This window comes from Oryx dammah, unplaced genomic scaffold (genome assembly GCF_014754425.2).
Source record: "Oryx dammah isolate SB20612 unplaced genomic scaffold, SCBI_Odam_1.1 HiC_scaffold_12, whole genome shotgun sequence".
NCBI classification, from domain to species: Eukaryota; Metazoa; Chordata; class Mammalia; order Artiodactyla; family Bovidae; genus Oryx; species Oryx dammah.
Window position 1 is genome coordinate 17,131,315 of NW_024070196.1, and position 23,096 is coordinate 17,154,410.

Consider the following 23,096-nt stretch of genomic DNA (forward strand, 5'->3'; position numbering starts at 1 on the left):
AAACTACCTGCTTCTAAACAAAATGTGAGTCACAAGAGAAATTAGAAAATATATTTAATTAAAATGTAAACATGTCAAATTTATGAGATGCAATGAAAGCAGTGCTTTGAGATATTTCCTTACCACTAAATGCTTATATGAGAAAACAAGGGAGGTCTCAAAATAAGAATCTAAGTGTTCACTTGAAGAAATTAGGAAAAGAAGGACAAATTAAACTCAAAAGAAGCAGTTGGAAAGAAATAATATAGAGTAGAAACTAATCATGTTGAAAAACTTTAAAACAATAGAAAAAAATCAATGAAATCAAAAGATGGTTCTTTTAAAGGAACAATAAAATTAAAAGCTCTAGGCAGAATTATCTAGGAAAAGAGAGAAGACACTATAAATTACAGATATCAAGAATAAGAGGGGGCATCATTATAGATTCTATAGACATTAAAAGGCTAACGAGAGACTACTAAGAGCAACCTATGCCAATAAGATTGATAATTTAGATAAAATGGACAAATCCCTGAAAGAAAAAAAAAATAAAAAGCTCACTCAACAAGAACAGATGATATGAATAGTTCTCTGTCTATATTTTAAAATTTGTCTGTATTTTGAAATGTAATTACCAGGTTAATTTTCCCACAAAAGATACTATATATTCAGATGATGTCACTGGTAAATTCTTCTAGTTATTTTCAGAAATTTCATCAATTCTCCATAAACTCTTCCAGAAAATAAAATAGGAAAGAACACTTCTTAACTCATTTTATGAGAACAGCATTACTCTGATATCAAAAGTAGATGAAGACATTAAAAAATATAAAACTGAACATAGACATGAAGTCCTCAACAAATTACTAGAAAATCAAATCTATCAGTTGTCCCCTAGACAGGGAGCCTGGGCAATTGTGATGCTGGCTCCATGAGTTTCATTTCTCTCAGTAATCATGTTCTAAAGCTGATTCTAAAATTCATATGGAAATACAAAGAATCTACAATAGCCAAAACAATTCTGAAAGAACAAAGAAAGACAAAGAATCTCAACCCCTACTTACATCATACACAAAACTGTAAATTCAAAATGGATCATAGACAGAAACATAGAGATATACAACTTATAGAAGAAGACAGAGAAGAAAATCTTTGTCTCCTAGGTGTCAGCAAATTTTTTGAGAAAGGTCACAAAAACAATAATAAAATAGAAAAGATTAATTGAACTTTATAAGAATTAAAACTCCATGTTCTTTGAAAGGTATCATTTAGAAAATGAAAAGACAATCACAATACATTATGTAACAAAGGTCTTGAATTTGGAATTTCTAAGAACCTTTTAAATCAATAATAGAAAAACTCCCAATGAAATAATGGAATACTTGCATGTGTGTGTTAGTTGCTCAGTTGTGTCCGACTCTTTGCAACCCCATGGACTGTAGCCCACCAGGCTCCTTTGTCCACGGAATTCTCTAGGCAAGAATACAGGAATGGGTTGCCATTCCCTTCTCCAGGGGATCTTCCCAACCCAGGGATCAAACCTGGGTCTCTTGCATTGCAAGAAGATTCTTTACCATCTGAGCCACCTGGGAAGCTGCATTGCAGGCAGATTCTTTATCACTGAGCCACTAGGGTAGCCCAATGGAATAAAAAGGAACAAACTGTTAATAAGGATGAACCTGAACTATATTGTGCTGAGTGAAAATAGCCTGAGGGAAAACATATAGACTGCATGATTTTGTTACTATAGAGTTCTAGAAGAGACAAAACTTATCTGCTGTGTAGAAATCAGATCAGTGGTTGCCTCGGGTTGATATTGGGTAGAGGGTTGACTGAGAAGGGGCTTGTGGGAGCTTTCTGCTATAATGGAAATGTTTTATAATATCTTGATTGGGATGGTGGTTACACAGTGTATACAATTCCCAAAAGGTATCTTCTGTAATTTAAAATTTATATATTTGATTTTATATTACTTTTCCTCACCAAAGCTGATTTCTTTCTTTAATGAGAATACTAGCCAGGTTTCTTTAAGGTTTGCAGTATGCTTGGTATGCTACATGTGATATTTTACTCAATCGTCAATCCAGTGATACAGGGATTATCAACCCCATTTTACAGATGAGGAAATCAAAGCTCAAAGAGTGTCTTGTCCAATATCACACAGCTAGTAATAGACTGAATTAAAACCTATCTTTTTACCTGGAAAATGAGTATCATAATACGTACTCTATTGAATTATTAAGATTGCTAGAACTAAGTAAAAATAAAGCACTGCCAAGACTTTCCAAATTGAAGTGACATTGGAACCACAGCCCAAAGAATGTGGTTTGGAACTTACATCTTCAACCTAACCAACTCAAATTCCTACCAAAACAAAAATAGCAGCATTCTCCTTGGTACTTAAACAAGACCCAGGGTCTCATAATGTTACAGACAAAATGTCCAGGATCCAATCCGCAGTTATTCAGCTTATGAAGAACCATGAAAATCTCACTTTATGTGAAAAGAACACAGCAACCCTGAGATGGCACAAATGTTGAAGTTGTCTTGAAAAGATTTTAAGCAGCTATTTAAAAATACTTGAACAAACAATTATGGAAACTCCTGAAACAAAAGTTATAATCTAAAGTATAAGAACATAATAAAAGCTATAAATAAGACCCAAATGGAAACTGTATAACTGAAAAATAAAATAACCGAAATTTAAAACTGTCTCCAAAGATCCAGTGGCAGGATGGAGATGAAAGAGAGAAGAATGAACTGGAGGGTACCTCAGTAGAAATAATCCAGCCGTCAAATAGGGAGAAAAGTGGTTGAAAAAAAAAAAATAACAAACTCAGAACACAAGGATGACAAAAAAGACCTGGCATTTGTGTCATCAGAATCATAGAAGGAAAGGAAAAAGAGTGTGGTACTGAAAAATATTTGAAGACATACTGGCTTTACAAATTTGGCAAAAGACAGTTTCCCAGGGGGAGGGGATGACTAGGAAAGTAATGTCTAAAAGGCTTTGTGGCTGAGGCACAGTGAAAAAGACTTGAAGGACGCTGGTCTTGTCACTGGGCGCCAATATCATTAACAATACACAGAGAACCTGGCAGATACCATTTCCTTTCATGGTGTAAGAAGACTGCATCACCAATGAAATAGTCTCGCAAAAAAAATTTTTTTTAATGCAGGCTGACCAGATCAAACCCATACCTAGCAATTTAACAGGAAATACAGAGAACAGAGAAATGTGTTAAATCTACTGTTTGGATAAACATCGAAATCTGATCATGGAACAAAACAGCAACAAGTCAAGAACAAATAACATAAAAAAAAAAGTCCTTTTGTTTAACAAATAAATTGCATTGGAAGAAAAAAGAATGGAGAGAAGACTTGTAGATAAGAAGACACTTAAACTACATTTTAAAAAACAGACCAAAAAAAATAAAAAGCCCCTATGGTTTATTTTGGATACACCCTTGGAAGATAAAACTATTTTTAAAATGAAGGAAAATGATTACCAATAAGTAGGATATGGTAATTCTAGAGCATTCACCTTTTTTAAAATTTCAGTATCAAACATGTATCTTGCTAGAGAATTTGAACTTAGAGGAAATCTTTAGACAAATTATCTGAAGAAGATAGCATACAAAAAGTTAACCATAATGTTGTCACAAGCAACATGTCATTCACAAAAGATTGCAAACTGGCTAAAACAATGTTGCTGATAATTAAGATGTGTCCTTGAAAGAACAGGAAAAAAATCTTGAAATGGCAAAAAGTGACCAAAAGGAACAGTACATCCAATGAATATAAAAAGGGTATAGAAACCTTGGCAAACTTTATATGAAGTGAACTTTTGTTATATTGTTTCATTTGCATTACATTTTTCAGTTAAAAAATAGTTTAAAAATAGCCACAAAATTCTCTTCTGAATAAGGAAAACATTCAATAGGGACCACTGAGATTGCATAGAAATAACTGATCATAAGATGACCATTCATGTGATCTGGAATGTGCATATATTATAAACTACATAAATAAAAGCATAAATTAAAATAGTCTTCATAGAGAATGGGGAACTCCAAATGGGAAACTATAATTTATCATTACAAGGCAAAGTATTGTGTGAGGAAGAAATGATTAATAAAATAGAGAAACTTCCAAGTTCATTTTGATGTTCTAGTCTGACATACTCTCATCAAGCTCATAAAAACTTTGAACTTGTTTTTAGTAATTAGAGGGTTCTAAACATACTGTGGATATTTTAAAGTGAAATATGCTAAATGGAACATTTTGATAACTTTCAAGTGTAACCAGGTGTGTTCCTCATACTTTACACTCATTAATTTGCAAAATGTGTTTGATCTCATTCCTAAAAAAGAACTCACATTTTCCTTTTTACTTATTTTTTTTTCCCTTGAAAGGTTATTAAATTCATTGGAGAATGAGTGTTGTCCTGAATTTGGTGAGTAAAGAATATATTCTGCTTGTTGAAACTTGATTTCAAGACTAGACTTAATAGTATGCTATAGTGCTATTTGGTAAATTGTTTTCATATACTTTTCTGAAGATTATAATTTCCTAATAATAACCAATAGTTGGCTAATTTGAAGAGAATCATTTCATTCATTTGTTTAATAGAGAAAAATGTAAGAAATTACCAGTGTGTTTTTACTGTTTCTCAAATGAAAGTTCAGAATTTTAGGGTCTCCATGGAATCAAGATTTGAACTTATCAACAAAAATGAAAATAGTAAGGAATGAGTCTATGCAGTCTTGACTCTCTAATCAATGTTTCCCAAAGATTGTTGCTTATAGCTCTGGTTGAAAACAATGAGCTTTTTAAATAGTTTTGTATTTTCTTGGGGCTTCCCAGGTGGTGCAGTGGTTAAGAATCTGCCTGTCAATGAAGGACGTGGTTTTGTGAGTTGGGAAGATCCCCTTGAGAAGGAAATGGCAATCCATTCTTGGTTGAAAAATCCTATGGACAGAAGAGCCTGGTGGGCTACATTCCAAGGGGTTGCAAAGAGTCAGACATGACTGAGCGACTGAACACACACCCACACACACGCGTATTTTGTAATAATAGAAAAATATGAATAACACAATCCTCAATTTGCAGATATTGTTTTGAACAAAGCTAAGTTTGAAAGTGATGTTAATTGAATGGTTAGATTCAGTTCAGTTCAGTTCAGTCGCTCAGTCATCTCCGACTCTTTGTGACCCCATGAATCACAGCATGCCAGGCCTCCCTGTCCATCACCAACTCCCGGAGTTAACTCAAACTCATGTGCATCCAGTCGGTGATGCCATCCAGCCATCTCATCCTCTGTCGTCCCCTTCTCTTCCTGCCCCCAATCCCTCCCAGCATCAGGGTCTTTTCCAATGAGTCAACTCTTCCCATGAGGTGGCCAAAGTATTGGAGTTTCAGCCTCAGCATCAGTCCTTCCAATGAACACCCAGGACTGGTCTCTTTTAGGATGGACTGGTTGGATCTCCTTGCAGTCCAAGGGACTCTCAAGAGTCTTCTGCAACACCACAGTTCAAAAGCATCAATTCTTCGGTGCTCAACTTTCTTCACAGTCCAACTTTCACATCCATACATGACCACTGGAAAAACCATAGCCTTGACTAGACGGACCTTTGTTGGCAAAGTAATATCTCTGCTTTTGAATATGCTATCTAGGTTGATCATAACTTTCCTTCCAAGGAGTAAGCATCTTTTAATTTCATGGCTGCAATCACCATCTGCAGTGATTTTGGAGCCCCCCAAAATAAAGTCTGACACTGTTTCCACTGTTTCCCCATCTATTTGCCATGAAGTGATGGGACCAGATGCCATGATCTTCGTTTTCTGAATGTTGAGCTTTAAGCCAACTTTTTCACTCTCCTCTTTCACTTTCATCAAGAGGCTTTTTAGTTCCTCTTCACTTTCTGCCATAAGGGTGGTGTCATCTGCATATCTGAGGTTATTGATATTTCTCCTGGCAATCTTAACATGGCAAAAATTGCAACATTGGTATGCAAATGACTGGTTTGGAAAATCAGGTCTATCAACAGGGCAACAAGCACTGGTTTGAAGAAGAGAAAACCCGGATTCAAGATCTGAGTCGAGCTATATGTGTTCATTCAATTCTTCATATAGTCACTAGTTTAAAAGTTTAATGTTCATTAGCACTAGATGCTGTAGTTGTTGTTTAGTTGCTCAGTTGTGTCTGACTCTTTTGTGACCCCATGGATTGTAGCCTGCCAGGCTCCTCCATCCATGGGATTTTCCAGGCAAGAATACTGGAATCAGTTGCCATTTTTTTCTTCAGGGGATATTCCCGACCCAAGAATTGAACCCGGGTCTCCTGCATTAGCAGATGGATTCTTCACCGCTGAGCCATCTGGGAAGCCCAGATGCTGTAAAGTATCCACATATTTGAAATTGACCGTAAGGCTGTGGGGGATGAGTCACTTTACCATACACCTCTGCTTCCTCAGATGAGAGACTGAGATAAAGTTAATTCTGCTTCTCTAATATTGTATAAAATAACATTGAGGAATTTATCAAGTAATACTTTTAGCAGTTGGTTGCCCATGTTTAAGAGTCAGCCTTTGATGCTTTGGTTGTGTCTGACAGTCCATTCCTTAGCTCCGTGCCTGCCATAAGATCTGAAAGCTTTCCTGGGCTAGTTATCTTTGAGCCACTCCATTTGAGCTTTTATGATTTGGGGTTTCTGTGATTCTCTACACATGAATCTACCATTATCAATCATTTCATACCTGAGTACCTATTCCACTTAATTTTTATAAAATCAAGACTAATCATCAGGCTCTTGGAGCATAAAAGGGATTCAGTTTAATAAGACAAAGTGATTCTTTGAAGGGCAGAGGAGTCAGGGTGGCAAGGAAATTAACATTTTATAAAAGAAAGCATGTGAGTTGGTAGCAAGGCTCTAAAATGCTGGGCTGCTGATAGGTTTTCTTACTTTAGATACACAGACATAATCCTTATAGTTTTCTGTTTCCCTGGAAATCATTTACACTAAATAATCCACTTGGGAGAGTTCCTCTGTCAGACTGTGTAAGGAACTGGGATTCTACACAATTTACAAGCTTACAAGTTAGCCTGCTTTGATTTTGTGAATGCTGGGAGAAGATGCGAGATGTCTATGTCCAAGTCCAAGGACTCTCTTCCTCATGGCTCACAGCATGTGAGCTTCATGCTGATTTGCTTCCACTTCCCATCCTCCCCCCAGCACCCCCCACCAGACTGGCACCTGCACACACAGAGGGCTGTTATGTGGGAGGAGTGCTTAGCTCACAGAAGTTCTTGCTTTTAAGGCAAGTGGAAGCAAGCTCACTCTTCATTCTTTATGAAGAGTAGAAGGCATGACCTTGTCCCTTAGAGTTGTTCTCTACAACCACACCTTCTGAAACGGCCTGGGTAATAGCCAGGCAGGGCCGTGTGCTCTTGGCAGACCATCAAGAATGGGCAGTGACACTCAGGCCCCATGGCAGACTGCCTCAAGCCTCTAACCTCTTTAGTACATGACAAATTCCTAATTTCCTTTCTCCTTCTTGATACAGTTATTTCAAGGGAGACAAATGGGACAGATAGGACCAAATGTCTCATAAGGTGATGGTGGGATGCCTATCAGTCAAAAAGGAAGCAAACTACACTAGCTGGCATTGAAGAAACATGAATAGAAGTCAATGGCATAGTCATAGTAAACACATTTTTAAATACATCATTATATTTTGTGTCTCCCCCCACCCTTTCTTTTTTGCTATGTCATCAAACTTTGCAACAATCAGAAGGCGAAACAAGCCTATCTGTAGTTTGTTTTGAAAACAAATGGTTAAAATTATTAATTGCCAGGGTAATTAGTAACACCTATCACAGCAAAAGCAGATCAAGGGTTCCTCAACTTGAAGCAGAGATTTGGCCAGCCCCCTTTCCTCTTCTCTAATGAGGGAAGAAAACAAGAGAATGACTTGCTACTAAGGGACAGGTGCTTTGCCTGTCCTGCTCAGATATGGCCTTAAAGCTGTAGAAGAAATAACTCCTCAAGTTATCGAAAGAGCTGAATAACTTGACAGAACCTCAAAATTCCTTGCTACTCATCCTTGATGGTAGAATTGTGAGTTCTGGAATCTGAAGTAGGTTTTTTGTATGTACTACATGAAGCAAGGTTATGAGAAAGTAGGATGTAATTTTCATTTGGGGAGAAAATTGATATGCCCTTCAAAGGCATCCTGGAGTTCTTTCTTCTCACAAGAGTTTCTTCAGAGGCAAGTGCTATGGATCTTTCTGTTTCAGGGCGTTCATTTCGCTTAGGGCATTGTTTCTCTCACTTAAAGAGTTTTATCTCAAAATCAGTTTTCATATGTTTTCTAACAAGCATCACTGGCCACAGTCTAACTCAGCATTTTAACATTTCTGGCACGTGTCTCTGCAGTTTAGTTTTGGATTTTATGTAAAAGGTACATAATCTACTCTTAATGTCACCTCAGCAAAATGTCATCAACTTTAAAAAACCGCTGGCTTGGCCATGCTCTAAGTGACCACCTGCAGACATGGGAATTCAAGTGCTTGGTGGCCTGCGGGTACTAAGAGTATCTGAACAGAAAGCCTCCTATACCTGATTCCTTAAATTCCTTGAGGAAGAACCAGCTGATTTTCTTAATTCATATAACCCAATTGCCAGCACAGTGCCTCATACATGTCTGTAAATATTGGTTGAATGAACCTTCTGTTCTGGGTCCTTCCTTTTTCTGTCTCATGAAAAGCAGATGTGTCTGTGCTGCGATAGAGGATGACACAGTATTTCCACAGTGTCTTTTCACTTCAGAGCTCACATGACTTTCTACCAAATTACCTCACTGCCTCTTAATACATCCCAGCGGGAAGGGAAAAAAGCCAGTCATTTTCTTTACGGTCCGAGTCGTGGCCCTTCACACTTACAGAGCATTAGGCACATATGAACCATCACCTATAACAACAACTGGGGTCACTTCATCATAACTTACGTCTCTGGCAGCTGTCGGGAGATCAGAATACCCTGAAAGACAACATGACCAACGTTTGGAGCCATAGAGAGGGAAATGCTAGTGACCTGATGCCATTTATTCTCTTTGAGATGGTACACTGGTGACCTCTAGTGGCAAAATTGATTCAAGATAAGTTTCTATTTCACCACGAAAAATGTTTATTTCAATCCTCCAGTTCTCCTTTCATTTAGTAGCATTTTCTACTTGTAAGATCACCTTATATATGCACAATGATTTATGTGTAGCTGTTCATATCCAAACATCATTTTTTCATTTCATAAACTCAACTTTTGAGCTGGAAGAGTTCTCAGAAGAATTTGCCTATTTTATTTCATTATCTGTGGAAAATGAAACCTAGAAAAATAAAATGACTTGCCTGAAGTCTCCCCTCAGGGGTGGATCTAAAAGTCTACTGAGCCTTAGATTCAAAGGACCAGCTTACATCCTCCTGCAACAGCCTCAGGGGTTTTCAAGGGCAAACTGCCCATCCAACCCCCTGCACCCTGAATCTCTAAGTCACAAAATAGCGAACAAACAAAATGACTGTTGCCTTACCACGTTAGGTTTTGGGATATGTTGTTGTACAGCAATAATAATCAAAACAAAGAATTTATTTAGGAAATTTCTGAGTCTATAAAAAATACTGAATGAAAAGTACAAAATAATGAACACTTGTCAAGTCTGAATTAATCTTCTATTAAACATCAGCTATAAAAAAAATCAAAGAGCTCTCAGACTAAATGAATACATATTCTAATTGACAAATAAGTTCTCCTTCCTCCATTAGACTGCACATTTTAAAGATATGTACATTTTAAAACCATGAGCCCAAAAGAAGACATATATGTTCTGTACCCTATAAAAATAAATAAGTCAATCTCAATCAAAAAGTATACTTTGAACTCCTAATGTGTTGGTCACTTAGAATATAGGAGTCTCTTAAAAAGCTTATAATCTAGTTGTAAGACACATCAAACCAATATTAGTTGGTTTCAAAATATCCCCTCTAAATACTTGCTAATTAGTAAAAGAAGGAGGAGGACACCGCTGTAAGCAAGGGATCAAAGTGAACCTCCACTAGTAAAGGGATAAATAGAGAGTATGTGCCACCTGGTGCAATGAGCAAAACACAGTATCACTTTCAGTATTGCCAAGTGTGTGAATGTTGAGGACCCTTTTACAAAATAACTGCCCTATAATCTTTCAATGCATCAGGGTTACAAAATTCAAGTAAAGACTGAGGAATTGTTCCAGGCTGAAGGAGGCTAAAGCGACATGACAACTAAATGCAATGTGTGATTCTAACTGGATGCTTTTACCGTCATAAATATAATCAAGACAACTGGCAAGACTTAAATGCACTTTGAAGATGAGGTGATAGTAATGTACAAATGTCATTTCCCTGACTTTGTTGATTGTACTCTGATTATGAAGGAGAGAGGCCTTGAGGGTCCTTATCTGTGGGAAATGCATACTCATGTATGCATTAGTATCCAGGGAGGATGGGGCATTAGATTGGCAGCTTACTCTCAGATAGTTCAGGAGAAAGGATCCTTCTTCATGGATTTTCAAATTTTGGTTCTTGAGATTATTTCATAATAAAATTAAAACTTAAATAAGATATGACTGTGCTGAAGGGTGGGCTTCCCTGGTGGCTCAATGGTAAAGAATCCACCTCCCAAGGCAGGAGATGTGGGTTTAATCCCTGGATCAGGAAGATTCCCCTGAAGAAGGAAATGGCAACCCACTCCAGTATTCTTGCCTGGGAAATCCCTTGGACAGAGCAGCCTGGCAGAAGTCCATGGGGTCGCAAAGAGTCAGACACAACTGAGCAACTAAACAACAAGTGCAGAAGGGTAGCATTTAGAGTTTAGGTCTTATCTCCCCTGCTCCCCACCCTCTGTGCCTAGCATGTCCTATAGCCAAATCTACCACTTGCTACATTTTATTTTACTGAGGCAATTGATCACATGCATCACTAAAAAGGCAGAAGGCAGTAGTGATATTTTGATAGGTGCCCTTAATCCTAGAATCTGAGCCAACTCCAGGAGATAGTGAAGGACAAGGGAAGCCTGGCGTGCTGCAGCCCATGGGGCCACAAAGAGTCGGACACAACTGAGCAACTGAACAGCGACAATCCGAGCGCTGGTGCTTTCACATACTTCTCAAAATCAGCACTCCTGTTAGGATCTGTGTTTTACTTCCATATAGCAGAAAAACCTTTTAATTTTATCATTAAGAAAAAAAAATTCCATGAATAGAACATGAAAATGTAACGCTCATAATCTCCTCACACTACAAAGTACATTTTCCCGAGTTTCTCTTCCATCCCAGTCCATATACATAAATTACTTTCACATGGTTATGATCACAACTTAGGTGCAATTTGATACTCTCTCTTGTCTGAGCATACTCCCGTATTGTTAGCGAGCCTCAGGGGTGCTTCTTGCCCTCTGATTCTGTGATTACATTTTGAAACACTGACCTGATAACATAACTAAGGGGCCATATTTCATTGTCCAGCACCTGAGCACCTTTACCTTGTCAGTATAATGCAGTTATGCTATCTGGTAATCTGTGTCCTGATGCACTCATTTAATGAAGGCTTTGAAGTCACCCAGACCTGGACTGCTCGCCCAATTCTGTTTCATATTAAGTTAGCCAAAACAGTTGGTTCAATTTCCCCATAAGATGGCACAGAAGAACCCAAATGAACCTTTTGGCTAACCCAACACAAATTCCTAAACCTTTCTGAGTCCGAGTCTTCGGACTGAAAAAACAGACGTAATAATATCTATTAATATAATATCCATTAATATAATAATATCTTACACTATTTGTGAGGATGAAATAAGACAGTGAATGTGAAATTCTCAGCACAGTGCCTGGAATGTGTTAAGGTCTTGATAAATTTTATTATCATTTATCAAAGGATACATGACAAAATGTGGGCATACTCCAAATACTTAATTTTGTGACTCTCCTGGTTTAATTGTGATGGATGGTGGGTTATTTTTTAGATGACATCACATATCCAAAAGTTCACTAGGATTTCTAAAGAAACCAACTGATTTTCTCCAGAATTGAGAACCTATGGGAAAACTAAAGCGACAACTGACTGATTTTTCTCCAATGTCTGCTTTAGTTTTTCTGCATAGTACCCCTAAAAAAAAGTTTTTTAAAAGCCCTTAAAAATCTAATCACTGGAGTATGACAGAAGTATTGCACACAGTTTGCTTTCTAAAGATAACTAGTTCACTGTGAATTTGCCTAATTTCTTTTATGTCGAATGATTACATACTATGGAAAAAGGATAATGTCTTAACTTACAAAATGAACCAATAAAAGAGTTACTGCTTTCTTAGCAGAAAAAATTCTACAAAATATATTCTTTGGGAAGTTCCTTGAAATATAGGTAATTGTGTATTTGATGATCACTAAGTATTTCACAGAAAGGCACTGGCTGAGAAATTCAGTCTGCCTGAATTATAACTGCCAACTGTTCAGTTGCTCAAATTATACATCAACTATGTTTTATTTAACATAAACATAGAAATTCTGTTCTTACAGTATTTTAAAGGAGAAGGGCTAGGAGTCCACTGTACATTGAGGAACACTGTCCTGGCACAAACCTCAGGCCGTTTAAAATACTAAAATTAAAAAAGGTAAGGAACATTGTTGAAAAAAATCTCCTAAATACTTCTATGAACAAATCTTTCTGAATAGTTATAACAACCTTGGAAAACCCCACTAACCTTGCCACCAGCAATGCAAATGAAGGCTCAATATTCACACAGATGGGCAAGTAAGAGTTGTCTTTTGTCTGTTGGGAAAAGGGAGTGAAGATTCTCAGAATAGATAAGAAAGGATGAACGTGTCTTAAAATGCAAGCTTTTTCCAACAGTTTTTAGAGTGTCATGGTACCAGCAAGAAGAAAACCACGCATGTGCACAGCCAAAATCATTAAGCTGACAATGAAATGCTTGTGTGAAAAAACAGGGGAATAATGATTAAATGGGGAAGCAAGCCAGTAAGGGCTAAAAAGAGGCTACTGTTGGCTGCGAGCATCCCTGGGAGGCTGGTGGACAGAAGACCCAGGTCGTCGTTACAGAAAGGCAGCGAGGGAGGCTCTCTGTTCTCCTGGACCATTCATGTGGGCGGCCACTGAGTCCCTTCTGTTTCCAGTGTCAAGTCCAAGGATGAAAAAGAAGGCTGAAGCCTATCCGTGAAAGCACAACATGTCTTCCTGAAACAGCTTTTCCAATAACTCTGATTCTGTGATTGGAGTACATACTATTTCCTGTAGGGTCACTGAGAGCTTTGGGATCATTCAAAAATTGTATTTCAAGTGTTGATGAACACAGCTAAAGCTGGTCCCTCCAGTCTGCCCTGTTCTTTTAGAGTTAGCCTCCTTCTCTCTGCACTCCAGATTCTCTTTTCTGAGGGTCTCTCAGAGGAACTCCAAGGGCCTCTAAGGAAACCAGGCTCTGACCCTCAAATTCTGAACAGATCAGGCAGGCTGGGGGCCTGTGAGGGGAAGTGGTCCAAAGCTCATGCAGTCTAACTGGGGCCTTTGTGACATGAATGTCCACATAAGGAAAATAGCCACCTAGGCCCCCTTCTCAGCAGGAAAAGGACCTAGGGAAGGGCAGCGTCTCTTTAACTCATGAGCTCAGGTAAATAAAATTCATCCTTGATCTTTTGATTCTCATCTGGATTTTTCTCTAGGAAATAGAAATTAGCACAGTTATGAAGGATTCCATATAAAATTAACATTCTTCCCCCCATTTTTGTTGTTAATCTAATAAAGCAGCTTCCCTGGTGGCTCAGCAGTAAAGAATCCACCTGCCAATGCAGAAGATTTGAGTTCAATCCCTGGGTCCGGAAGATCCCTGGAGAAGGGAATGGCAACCCACTCCAGTATTGTTGCCTGGAGAATCCCATGGACAGAAGAGCCTGGCGGGCTACAGTTCATGGGGTCGCAAGAGTCAGACACAACTTAGTAACTAAATCACCACAATCTAATCTAAGAAAAAACACATTGCTGATGCAGGGCAGTTGATGGGTGGTTTTGTCTTTTAAAGTAAGAGTCAAAATACTACTTGTGTTTTGATAAGAAAATTAGAGAATACTCTAGATTACTGAAAATATTTAGATACTGTCCTAATATTCCATTTCTTAAGCTTGTTTATTAAAACAAGGTTTTGCATTATGCTAGATTATTACAGTTAAGCAGATTTCCTCTGGTGGAAGATTTTTTTTCACAGAAAGAGCACTTACAATTTCTAGCAATACATTAGTGATCCCAGAGTCATAGCATTCTCAGAAATTACTGAGAAGCAAAATTAATCTCCTTTTTCTTATTAAATCTCTTCTGCTGAGTCTCTAGGGCATTTTACTGGGCCAGAGAGGTATTTTTAATGTCACTATCTATATTATACTCAGCTTGCAGGAAATGAGACTTCACTCGGTCAATGTCATTATCTCTACTCATACGGATCCCAAATGCCAATTAAGATTTGCTGAAACTTTCTGCCATCGTTGGTACAATGAACACCCTCGTTCAAATCCACGAGAAACATTTCTACAGTACTAGAGACAATCTCTGTTGACATCTCTAAGGATGTCTGAATAATCTTTTAAGTTAATATTCATAGCCAAATTGGTGGATGGTGTAAACTGAGGTAACGTGGGGAGCATATCCTGAGCAGCACAAGTGACCAGCCCTCTCCTCATCCTTGTGTGCTTACGTAAGGATGCCTCCACTCTGAGATGCTCACCAGCACCAAGTCCTCCCATGAGGTCCAATGTAACCCAGTCAAGCCATTAGCAGCAGGGTAGGGGACCTTGGAAAACTGCTGGCTGCAAACCCTGGCCCCATTCACCATCAGAAAAAGGCCTGCTCCCTTGTCTCAGGCAAGACTCCTGCTATGGCTCAGTGGGTCTCCCAGCTGCGTAGCCATGAGTCTGTTTCCTGCTTTAGCCTGCATTATAATGGAGGGTGAGATGAAAAGGAATACAGGCCCTTGATACCTTTTACTTGGAGTGCTAACTAATGCAGGGCCTCGTGTCTGATCTGCTGCGTGGCTGAGGGGATGGCAGATGGCCTTCAGAAAGCTTTTCAAACCCACCCTCCTTTCAGCAGGGCATGAGGCAGGTATTGTTACATTTTCTGTATGGTGGTAGAAAGCAGCACCAAATAAAAGCACACAACAATTGTGCCACTTCTCCAGGAAGCTTATTACCACTTTACAATGAAGGCTAATTGGCTGATGCCAAAAGCAGACGCAGAAGCAGCTTTGAATATCATCCAGGAGAGTTTTAGCAAGCAGAGTCAGGAAGGAGGCTGAGCCATGAAAGAGGACGGCGTTGAGAAGAACATTGGCAGGGAAAAGGCGAGGTCCAGGATGAAGACGGAAAAGAAGAGCTGTCTTATTTGTATCAGAAAAGAATCATGCTCTTGTTAAAAGAGTTTGTTCATCCGCACCTCCCCCTTCTACCACAAGCCTCTTGATCGGGAGGACGTCAACAGTCAGTCCCAGCTTATAGAGCAGTGTCCACAGGATGCTGCTGTTACCATGACAACCGATGTGAACAAATCTTGGTGCCTTTCAAGAAACTTGTGGGTGATCTCCTTGAAGTGGGCAAAGGAGGAACTAAAACATACTGAACACTTACTGTAAGCCAGGCTGTTTCAGGAAACTTCTTTTATTATTTCATTTAATCTTCAAAACAATTCTGAGACATATTGTTAGGATCATTTCACAACTGAGGAAACTGAGGCTCAGGGATGTTAAATAACTTGCTCAAAGTCCACCGGACTCAAACCCAGGCATTTCTGACTCCCAAGTTCAAGCCCTTTCTGCCACACTACTCTGAGCTGATTCTCCAAACAGCCAGGTCCTGTCTACTCCCTGGTATGTGACAGTAGTGGTCAAAAAATGTTTTCTGAAAGCAGAACTAAACTGGCTTGGAAGTGGAGATAGGAAAGAAATGATTTAAGAAAGAAATGATTTAAGAAAGTTGACCCTAGGAGTCGATTCTTGGTTAGGGGCTTTCATCTCAGTGTACACAGAAACTCAATCAAAATTATTTGGCAAAAATGTTTTGAGCATCTATTAGGTACCAGACATTGGGTTAGGTGCCAGAAATACAGACAGTTTAAAACCCAGGTTCCATCTTTTAGCAGCTCACAGTCTCTTGGCAGAGGGTAGAGGGGCTCGTATACATACAAGCTTGTATAATATGCTATGAAAAAAATGTAAGCTTGGAATTTTCAGGAAGGAGAAAGGAAACCTAAATCAGTATGGGAAGGTCAAGGAAGGCTTCCTGGAGAAAGTGATACCTTGATGGGTTCTTAAAGAATAAAGGGGAATTAGCCAGGCAAGAAAGGGTGAGTGGTATTATTCCAGGCAGAGAGAGCAAAGTCCAGAGGCATGAAATAGACAATGTGTGCATAGGACATTAAGTGTTTCATACTGAGCTGAAGCCACGCGGCAGGAAATGACACTGAAGAGATAGGCGGAGCCAGGAAGAGGGAGACTTTAAATGCCACGTTAAGTGTTTTGAACCTCATCCAGCAGGGGATGCGAGGCATCGATCGGTCTTTGCAGGGAGAGGGAGTGATGTAGTCAGTGTGGAGGAGAGATTTGAAGGGATAAGAACTGAAATAGGAAGAACAGTTGGGCAGTTGATGCTGTGGTTTATGTGGGAGATAATGGGGCCTAATCAGGGAAGTGGTGATAGGAGTAGAGAAGGCCAGATTGATTTGAGAAACATTTTCAAGGTCAAGTCAACAGAAATAAGCAATTTGATTGGGTTGTGAGAAATAAGAATGGGACAATGGCTTGTGAATTTCTCGCTTAAGGAACCAGGTGGATGATGGGACCATTCATTAAAATTATGAATCAGAAGTGGGAACAGATTTAGGGGGTGCCCATGGGGTAAGATGAGATCATTTGACAACTGGGACATAGCTAGGTATTTAGCAAGCAGTTGGATTATGAATCAGAAGCTCAAAAGAGAGATAAATCATGAAGATTTGAGAAGTCTGAAAATAGATTCTTCTGCAGTCACTTCTGTCCTGAAGATGTGTTTTGTTTGGACTTCCATGATATTGTTTTTAAAATCAGGATTAAGTGGAAAACATGGAAGAATTAGGAAGTTGCACATCCACCCACCCCACCCCACCCCCGCAAAAAAAAGAATCTGTATTTCGGTAATTCTGCTTTTTTTGCATTTCTGTTCTTTCGTGACAGTAGGCAGCTAGAAGTAGGAAGAAGCGGGGCTCTCTGAGGAGGGCACATGCTCTGCAGAAGCCTCTTTCCTTACCTGGCTGGGCCCCTGGCTCAGGGCTCAGTATTGTTTGCTATCTCATCATCACTATGGCTGTTGCCTTTCTTACAGTAGAGTTAAGAGAAAAGTAAACTTTTCTTGTTCTCTTATCCTAGTTAAATGTAGAAAATTAAATCTAGTCCAAGAGGATTGTGTTTCAAGAAAAAAGGTGTTGAGAAATGAATAATGTTCCCATATATTTGATGTGCAAACAATGCATATCCTGTTGAAAGAATTAAACTTGATATATCACTAGTGATATAAACCATGTTACTATTACTGTCTGCTGTGTTTAAAAGATGCGTAATGACTTCCCATTTGTTTGTATCTCTTTTAATTTCTTTCATCACTGTTTTGTAAATTTCAGGGTATAAGTCTTTAATATTGTTAAAATGTCCATACCACCCAAAGCAATCTACATACTGAATGCAGTTTTTATCAAAATCTCAAAAGCATTTTTTACAGAAGTAGAAAAAACAATTCTAAAATTAATATGAGACCACAAAAGACACCAAATAGCCCCAAAAATCTTGAGAGAAAGAAGAGAACACAGCTAGAATTATCACACTTCCTGATTTCAGTGTAATAAAATATATATTACAAAGGCATAGAAATTAAAATAGTACCAAAAAAAAAAAACTTACGGTATTGACATAAAGACATACACACCACCCTATAGAATTCAGAGTCCAGAAATACATCTATACATGTAGGTCAACTAATCGTCAACAGGGTGCCAAGAACATGCAATGGGGAAAGAACAGTCTCTTTAATAACTAGTGTTAGGAAAACTGTACACACACAGAAAAATGAAGACCTTTATCTTACGCCATACACAAAAATCAACTCAAAGTGGAGTAAAGACTTAAATGTAAGACCAAAAGCTATAAAACTCCTAGAAGAAACTGTAGAGGAAAAGCTCTGTGACACTGGTCTTGGCAATAATTTCACAGATATGACACCAAAAATAGGTGATGATGCAAAAATAGACAAGGAAGACTACATCAATGAAAACACCCCTTCACAATAAAGGAAACAATCACTGGAATATAAAAGAAACCCGCAGAATGGGATGAAATATTTGCAAACGGAATAACTGGCCATTGAAAAGGCTAATTTATACTAAAATAGGTAAGGAACTCCTCAATTACAAAAACATTGATAACCCAGTTAAAAATGGGCAAAAGAGTTCGATAGACATTTCCTTAGAGAAGACATAAACATGGCCAACAGGTAAGTGAAAAGATGCTCAATATGACTAATCATCAGTGAAATGCAAGTCAAAATCGTAATGAGATCTTACCCAACACCTGTTATGATGGCAATCAAAATAAAAAGCCCCCAAAGACTACAAGTGTAGGTAAGAATATGGAGAAAGTAAAACCCTTTACACTACCAAAGGGAATGTGAAATGATGCAGCCACTATGGAAAACAGCATTGAGATTCCTCAGAAACTTAAAAATGGAACAATACGGTCAATAATCCCACTTCTGGATGTTTGCTCAAAATAATTGAAATCAGGATCTTGAAGAGATATTAGCTCTCTCATATTCACTGCTGTACTCGTCACAATAGCTTAGATGTGGAAACAGTCCAAACATCAATCAACAGATGACTGGATCAACAACTGTGATATATGTATACAATGGAATTCAGCCTTAAAAAAGAAAGAAGCCCTGCAATATGTCACAACTGGATCAACCCGGTGGACATTATAATAGGTAAAATAAGCCAGTCACAGAAGGACAAATGCTGTATGATTCCACTCATATGCGGTATCTAAAATAGACTCAGAAGCACAAACTAGAATGATGACTGCAGGGGCTGGGGCGAGGGGAAAGAGGCAATTGCTCGTCAACAGGTATAACATTTCAGGAATGTAAGACTATTGTAAAGATTTCATGAATAGCATTGTGTCTGTGGTTAAGGACTTCCCTGGTGGCTCAGACAGTAAAGCGTCTGTCTAGAATGCGGGAGACCCGGGTTCAATCGGGAAGATCCTCTGGAGAAGGAAGTGGCAAGCCACTCCAGTGCTCTTGCCTGGAAAATCCCATGGACAGAGGAGCCTGGTAGGCTACAGTCCATGGGGTCGCAAAGAGTCAGACACGACTGAGTGACTTCACTTACTTACTTACTCACTTATTGTTAACTTAAAAATGTGTTAGGGAGGACGTCTCTGGCAGTCCAGTGGTTAAGAATCCACCTGCCAATGTAGGGGACACACGTTCAGTCCCTCGTCTGGGAATGATCCTACATGCTGCAGGGCAACTAAGCCCAAGCACTGCAACTACTGAAGCCCGGGCACCGAGAGCCTGTGCTCTGCAACTAGAGAAGCCACTGCAATGAGAAGCCTACAGGAGAGTAGCCCCTGCTCACTGCAGCTAGAGAAAGCCCACGCCCAGCAAAGACCCAGCGCAGCCAAAAATAAATACACTTTCTTAAAGGAGTATTTTAAAAACCTGTTAAGGAAGCAGATCTCATGTTAAATCTTATCATATTAAGAGTAAAAAGTTTAAAAACAAAAAGATACATAATGGAAAAACCTAATAAACTGAAATAAGTATAGAAATTTCAATAGTTTGTTTAGGAAACTGCATGAAATAAACAATGATAGGCCATTGCCTCTTTCCTACAGATACACTGCTTGGCCCTAAAGGGGTTTATTTTACAAGCTCTGTTTTAGGGTCACTGGTACATAGCATGGACAGTAAGAATGGAACGAGAGAGAAGAAAAGCAGGCCAAGAGCGGCATCTTGGGGAAAGACTTAAATAGTACCACTTAGACCAGAGATTCCCAAACTACCTTGGTTCACCGTGCCCTTCATTTTAAGTAATTTTTTCAGGGCCCCAAGGCCAAGAGAGATACCAAACAGTTCCACAAATTTAAGTATTCATGTCCAAACACCTTAATAAGTGTTTGTGTCCTTAAAACTTAGTAATCATTTGGAAAAAAAAATATACTGCATCTAAGCTGAAAGACATTTCAGTTTCTTTCAAATTTCAATTCTTCAGTAACAACTTACCTAATGGGATGTGTGGGCCTTCTGGGCACTTCACAACTTCTCCAGCCTGCTCAAACTGACACCCTTATTACCTGTTCTACATCGATTTTTACACAGAACTTGCTTTTCTAGCACACCAACAGCAGGAAACCCAGCATGGAAAGAGATGTTACTGAAAGAAATACAGTTCAGTCTAAAGCGAAATTGTGAGCAAGCTGCATTTGTTTCATAATAATTTGTCTTCCTGTTTTTTTAATCAAGGACCAAGAACCTCTTATTAACAATAGTGAACCAGTATCCACACATCAAATTGATACACTTATCTCCAAAAGCCAGAGAACATGAGGTTTCAGTTCTTTCCTGCTACAAGTACAGGAGCAACTTCCATTTTCCATGTTGGAATGCTGAAACAGCAGAATTAAAGCTAGTGCCTCAAGTCCACGGCTGGTTCCCACGCTGGACCACCCCTGAAGGCCCCTGATGCCCTGAGATTCTGTGACGCCTCCAACCAGGAATGAGGAGGCTTTGAGTCGGATCCAGGAGCCGTCAAAGCCCTCCCTCCGCTGCCACCTCTCACACTAACAGGGGTATCCTGCTTACTCCGTCCCGGTTTATCAGTTTATTCTGAGTCTACGCCCCTGGCCTCAGACTCCGTTAGCAAGCAACTTCGATGAAGACCCTCTCCTTTGGCAGCCATGGATTGGACACCTGAGTTCAAATCCCCGCCCTCGTCTCTTTCTGTCCAGCCGGGAAGTGTGAGGGTGGCAGAGGCTGAGACGCAGACTGCAGAGTTGAGGTCGTGCCCTAGCGGGATGAAAGACCTCGGTTTCACAAAGACTCCTTCTCCGCCTTGCTGACCTTCGCTTTCAGGCCCAGCCCACGTTACAGGCGAAAAAGAATCCTGTCCCGGGATGGGGTGGGGGGCGAATTCAGAGCAAGCCAGCAGTCTGTAGGAGCTGCACCCGCCCATGGCATATAGAACTCCCCAAGCGCATGCCCAGCGCTCATCGTGCCTTCTAGAAGCTAAGGAGCAAGTTTCCCTGGTCTTTGTTCCCTTCGCTGCCTTCTCCAGCCCTGTCATTTTTCTAAAACGCCCTGATGGGAGCATGCGAAGGCCAGCGGTATCCGTAACAAACCCCGGACCTTGTTGTACCTTTCCTCCCGTCGTAAAGGCTGAAAACGCTCCTCTTTGATTTTTCAAAGCCCTCAGCATGTTTATGCGGTGCCAGGAGGGGAAGCTGGCTGGCAGTTCGTGTTAATTGTCTGGCCGCACTTTAGAAAGAGGCTTTTTGAATCTGAGCATTTAGGGAGAAAGTGGAGAAGCGTGGCTGTATGAAAGAGCAATTGATGTTAAATATTCATGCTCTGCTCTCCGTTAATCAAAATCAGTAACCCCATTGCTTAGCTGAGTCTTGCTGGCTTCTATTAATAACTATGACTTCGCTGAGGAGGGAACTTGGATACAAAACAGTACCACTAGCGCACACGCACACACGCAATGCGTGGGTGCTTGGAGGTGTGAAGCCTTTCCAGTTAGCTGTGCAAGGCGCAGGAGGTGCGGGTTCAGCCCCGGATGTGGAAGACCCCGGAGGAGGAAACGGCAACCCACTCCAGTATTTCTTGCCTGTGAAATTCCGTGGACAGAGGAACCTGCCCAGTTACAGTTTATGGGGTCAAAAAGAGTCGGACAGGACTGAGCGACTGAGCACGCACTCCCAAGTCAGACAGTGCCTGCTTCCTCCCCAATGTTGAATGAGCTGTAGTTATCCCTTCCATCAGCATATTAGAAACACTACTCCCTTCTGTTTCCTTCTTTCATGTGAAATTCAGCGAACTTTGTCCTTGCTTAAAAACCAGACATGTTCTGTGACAGATTTTAAAGCAAATTGCAGAGTATCCTAATTCATTTACCAGAAATGATGAAATTTCACAGAACAGAGAAGAAATGGACTATAATTGAACAAATTCGGGTAATAATATCATAAGTTGCTTTAGTAACAACTTTAAGATCATGTTTCCTGAGCCTCCAGGAAATAAATATTTTATATTTTTATTTGTTGATTGATTTTTTAAAGTACGTGTAATTCAACCACAGGAGCTTTTAAAATAATCACTGAATTTTAAAGGAAAAAGAAAAATAGCTCTTAAACATTTTTTTTTGTTTTATTTTTGTAGCTATATTTTTTCTATAATGACTATGTTTTACCATCATAATAAAAACAATAACAATTATTGTTTTACAAAACTGCTGAGCATTTGCTGAATTTTATGTTTCAGAAGTCATCAGTTTCTTCCTTACCTGTGTCATCTGCAAGAGAAATGTTGGTGAAGGCATGGTCCTCCTCTTCCTCTTCCTCTTTGCTGGACCCATCCATCTTGTTCACTTTCAGGCCTGTCAGTGACAAGTATGAGAGCAGGGGACAATGGCCGTTCCCTTATGTGATCGCCCTGGTTAAATCATTAATACATGAGCGTCCACGCAGGTGCTATCTGATACTTGTAAGAGCCACCCTCTTCCTGTTTGCCACCTGAGGAGTTCTTACTGAGTGTTGCAGACCTAACCGGAAATGGTGAGAGGTTAGATCTGCAGGTTAAAGAGTTACAACCCTTTACTTGAAGCTGTTGAACTGGCATTCCGGCTGTATTCTGGCTGGGTGCCAAATCCAGTGTCAGAGTCCTTAGACTGAATTGCCCGAGAACAATTTCCCAGAAGCCCTGCAGTGAGGTTGAGGAGGGAGAAATGTATTTTTT

At 39.6% G+C, this 23,096-nt stretch overlaps 1 protein-coding gene across 2 annotated transcripts in view; it reads right to left on the reverse strand.

Annotated features, from left to right (window-relative positions):
• SCOC (short coiled-coil protein) overlaps window positions 1-22,886 on the reverse strand; it is a 38,234-nt gene extending 15,348 nt beyond the window's left edge. The window contains exon 1 of one of the 2 annotated variants that reach the window (XM_040250472.1): window positions 22,645-22,886. In XM_040250472.1, the coding sequence (XP_040106406.1) occupies window positions 22,645-22,720 (76 nt within the window). In that variant the 5' untranslated portion in view covers window positions 22,721-22,886. The remainder of the gene's footprint in view (window positions 1-22,644) is intronic. The other variant, XM_040250473.1, reaches the window with a different exon arrangement.
• Between the last annotated feature and the right edge of the window lie 210 nt (window positions 22,887-23,096).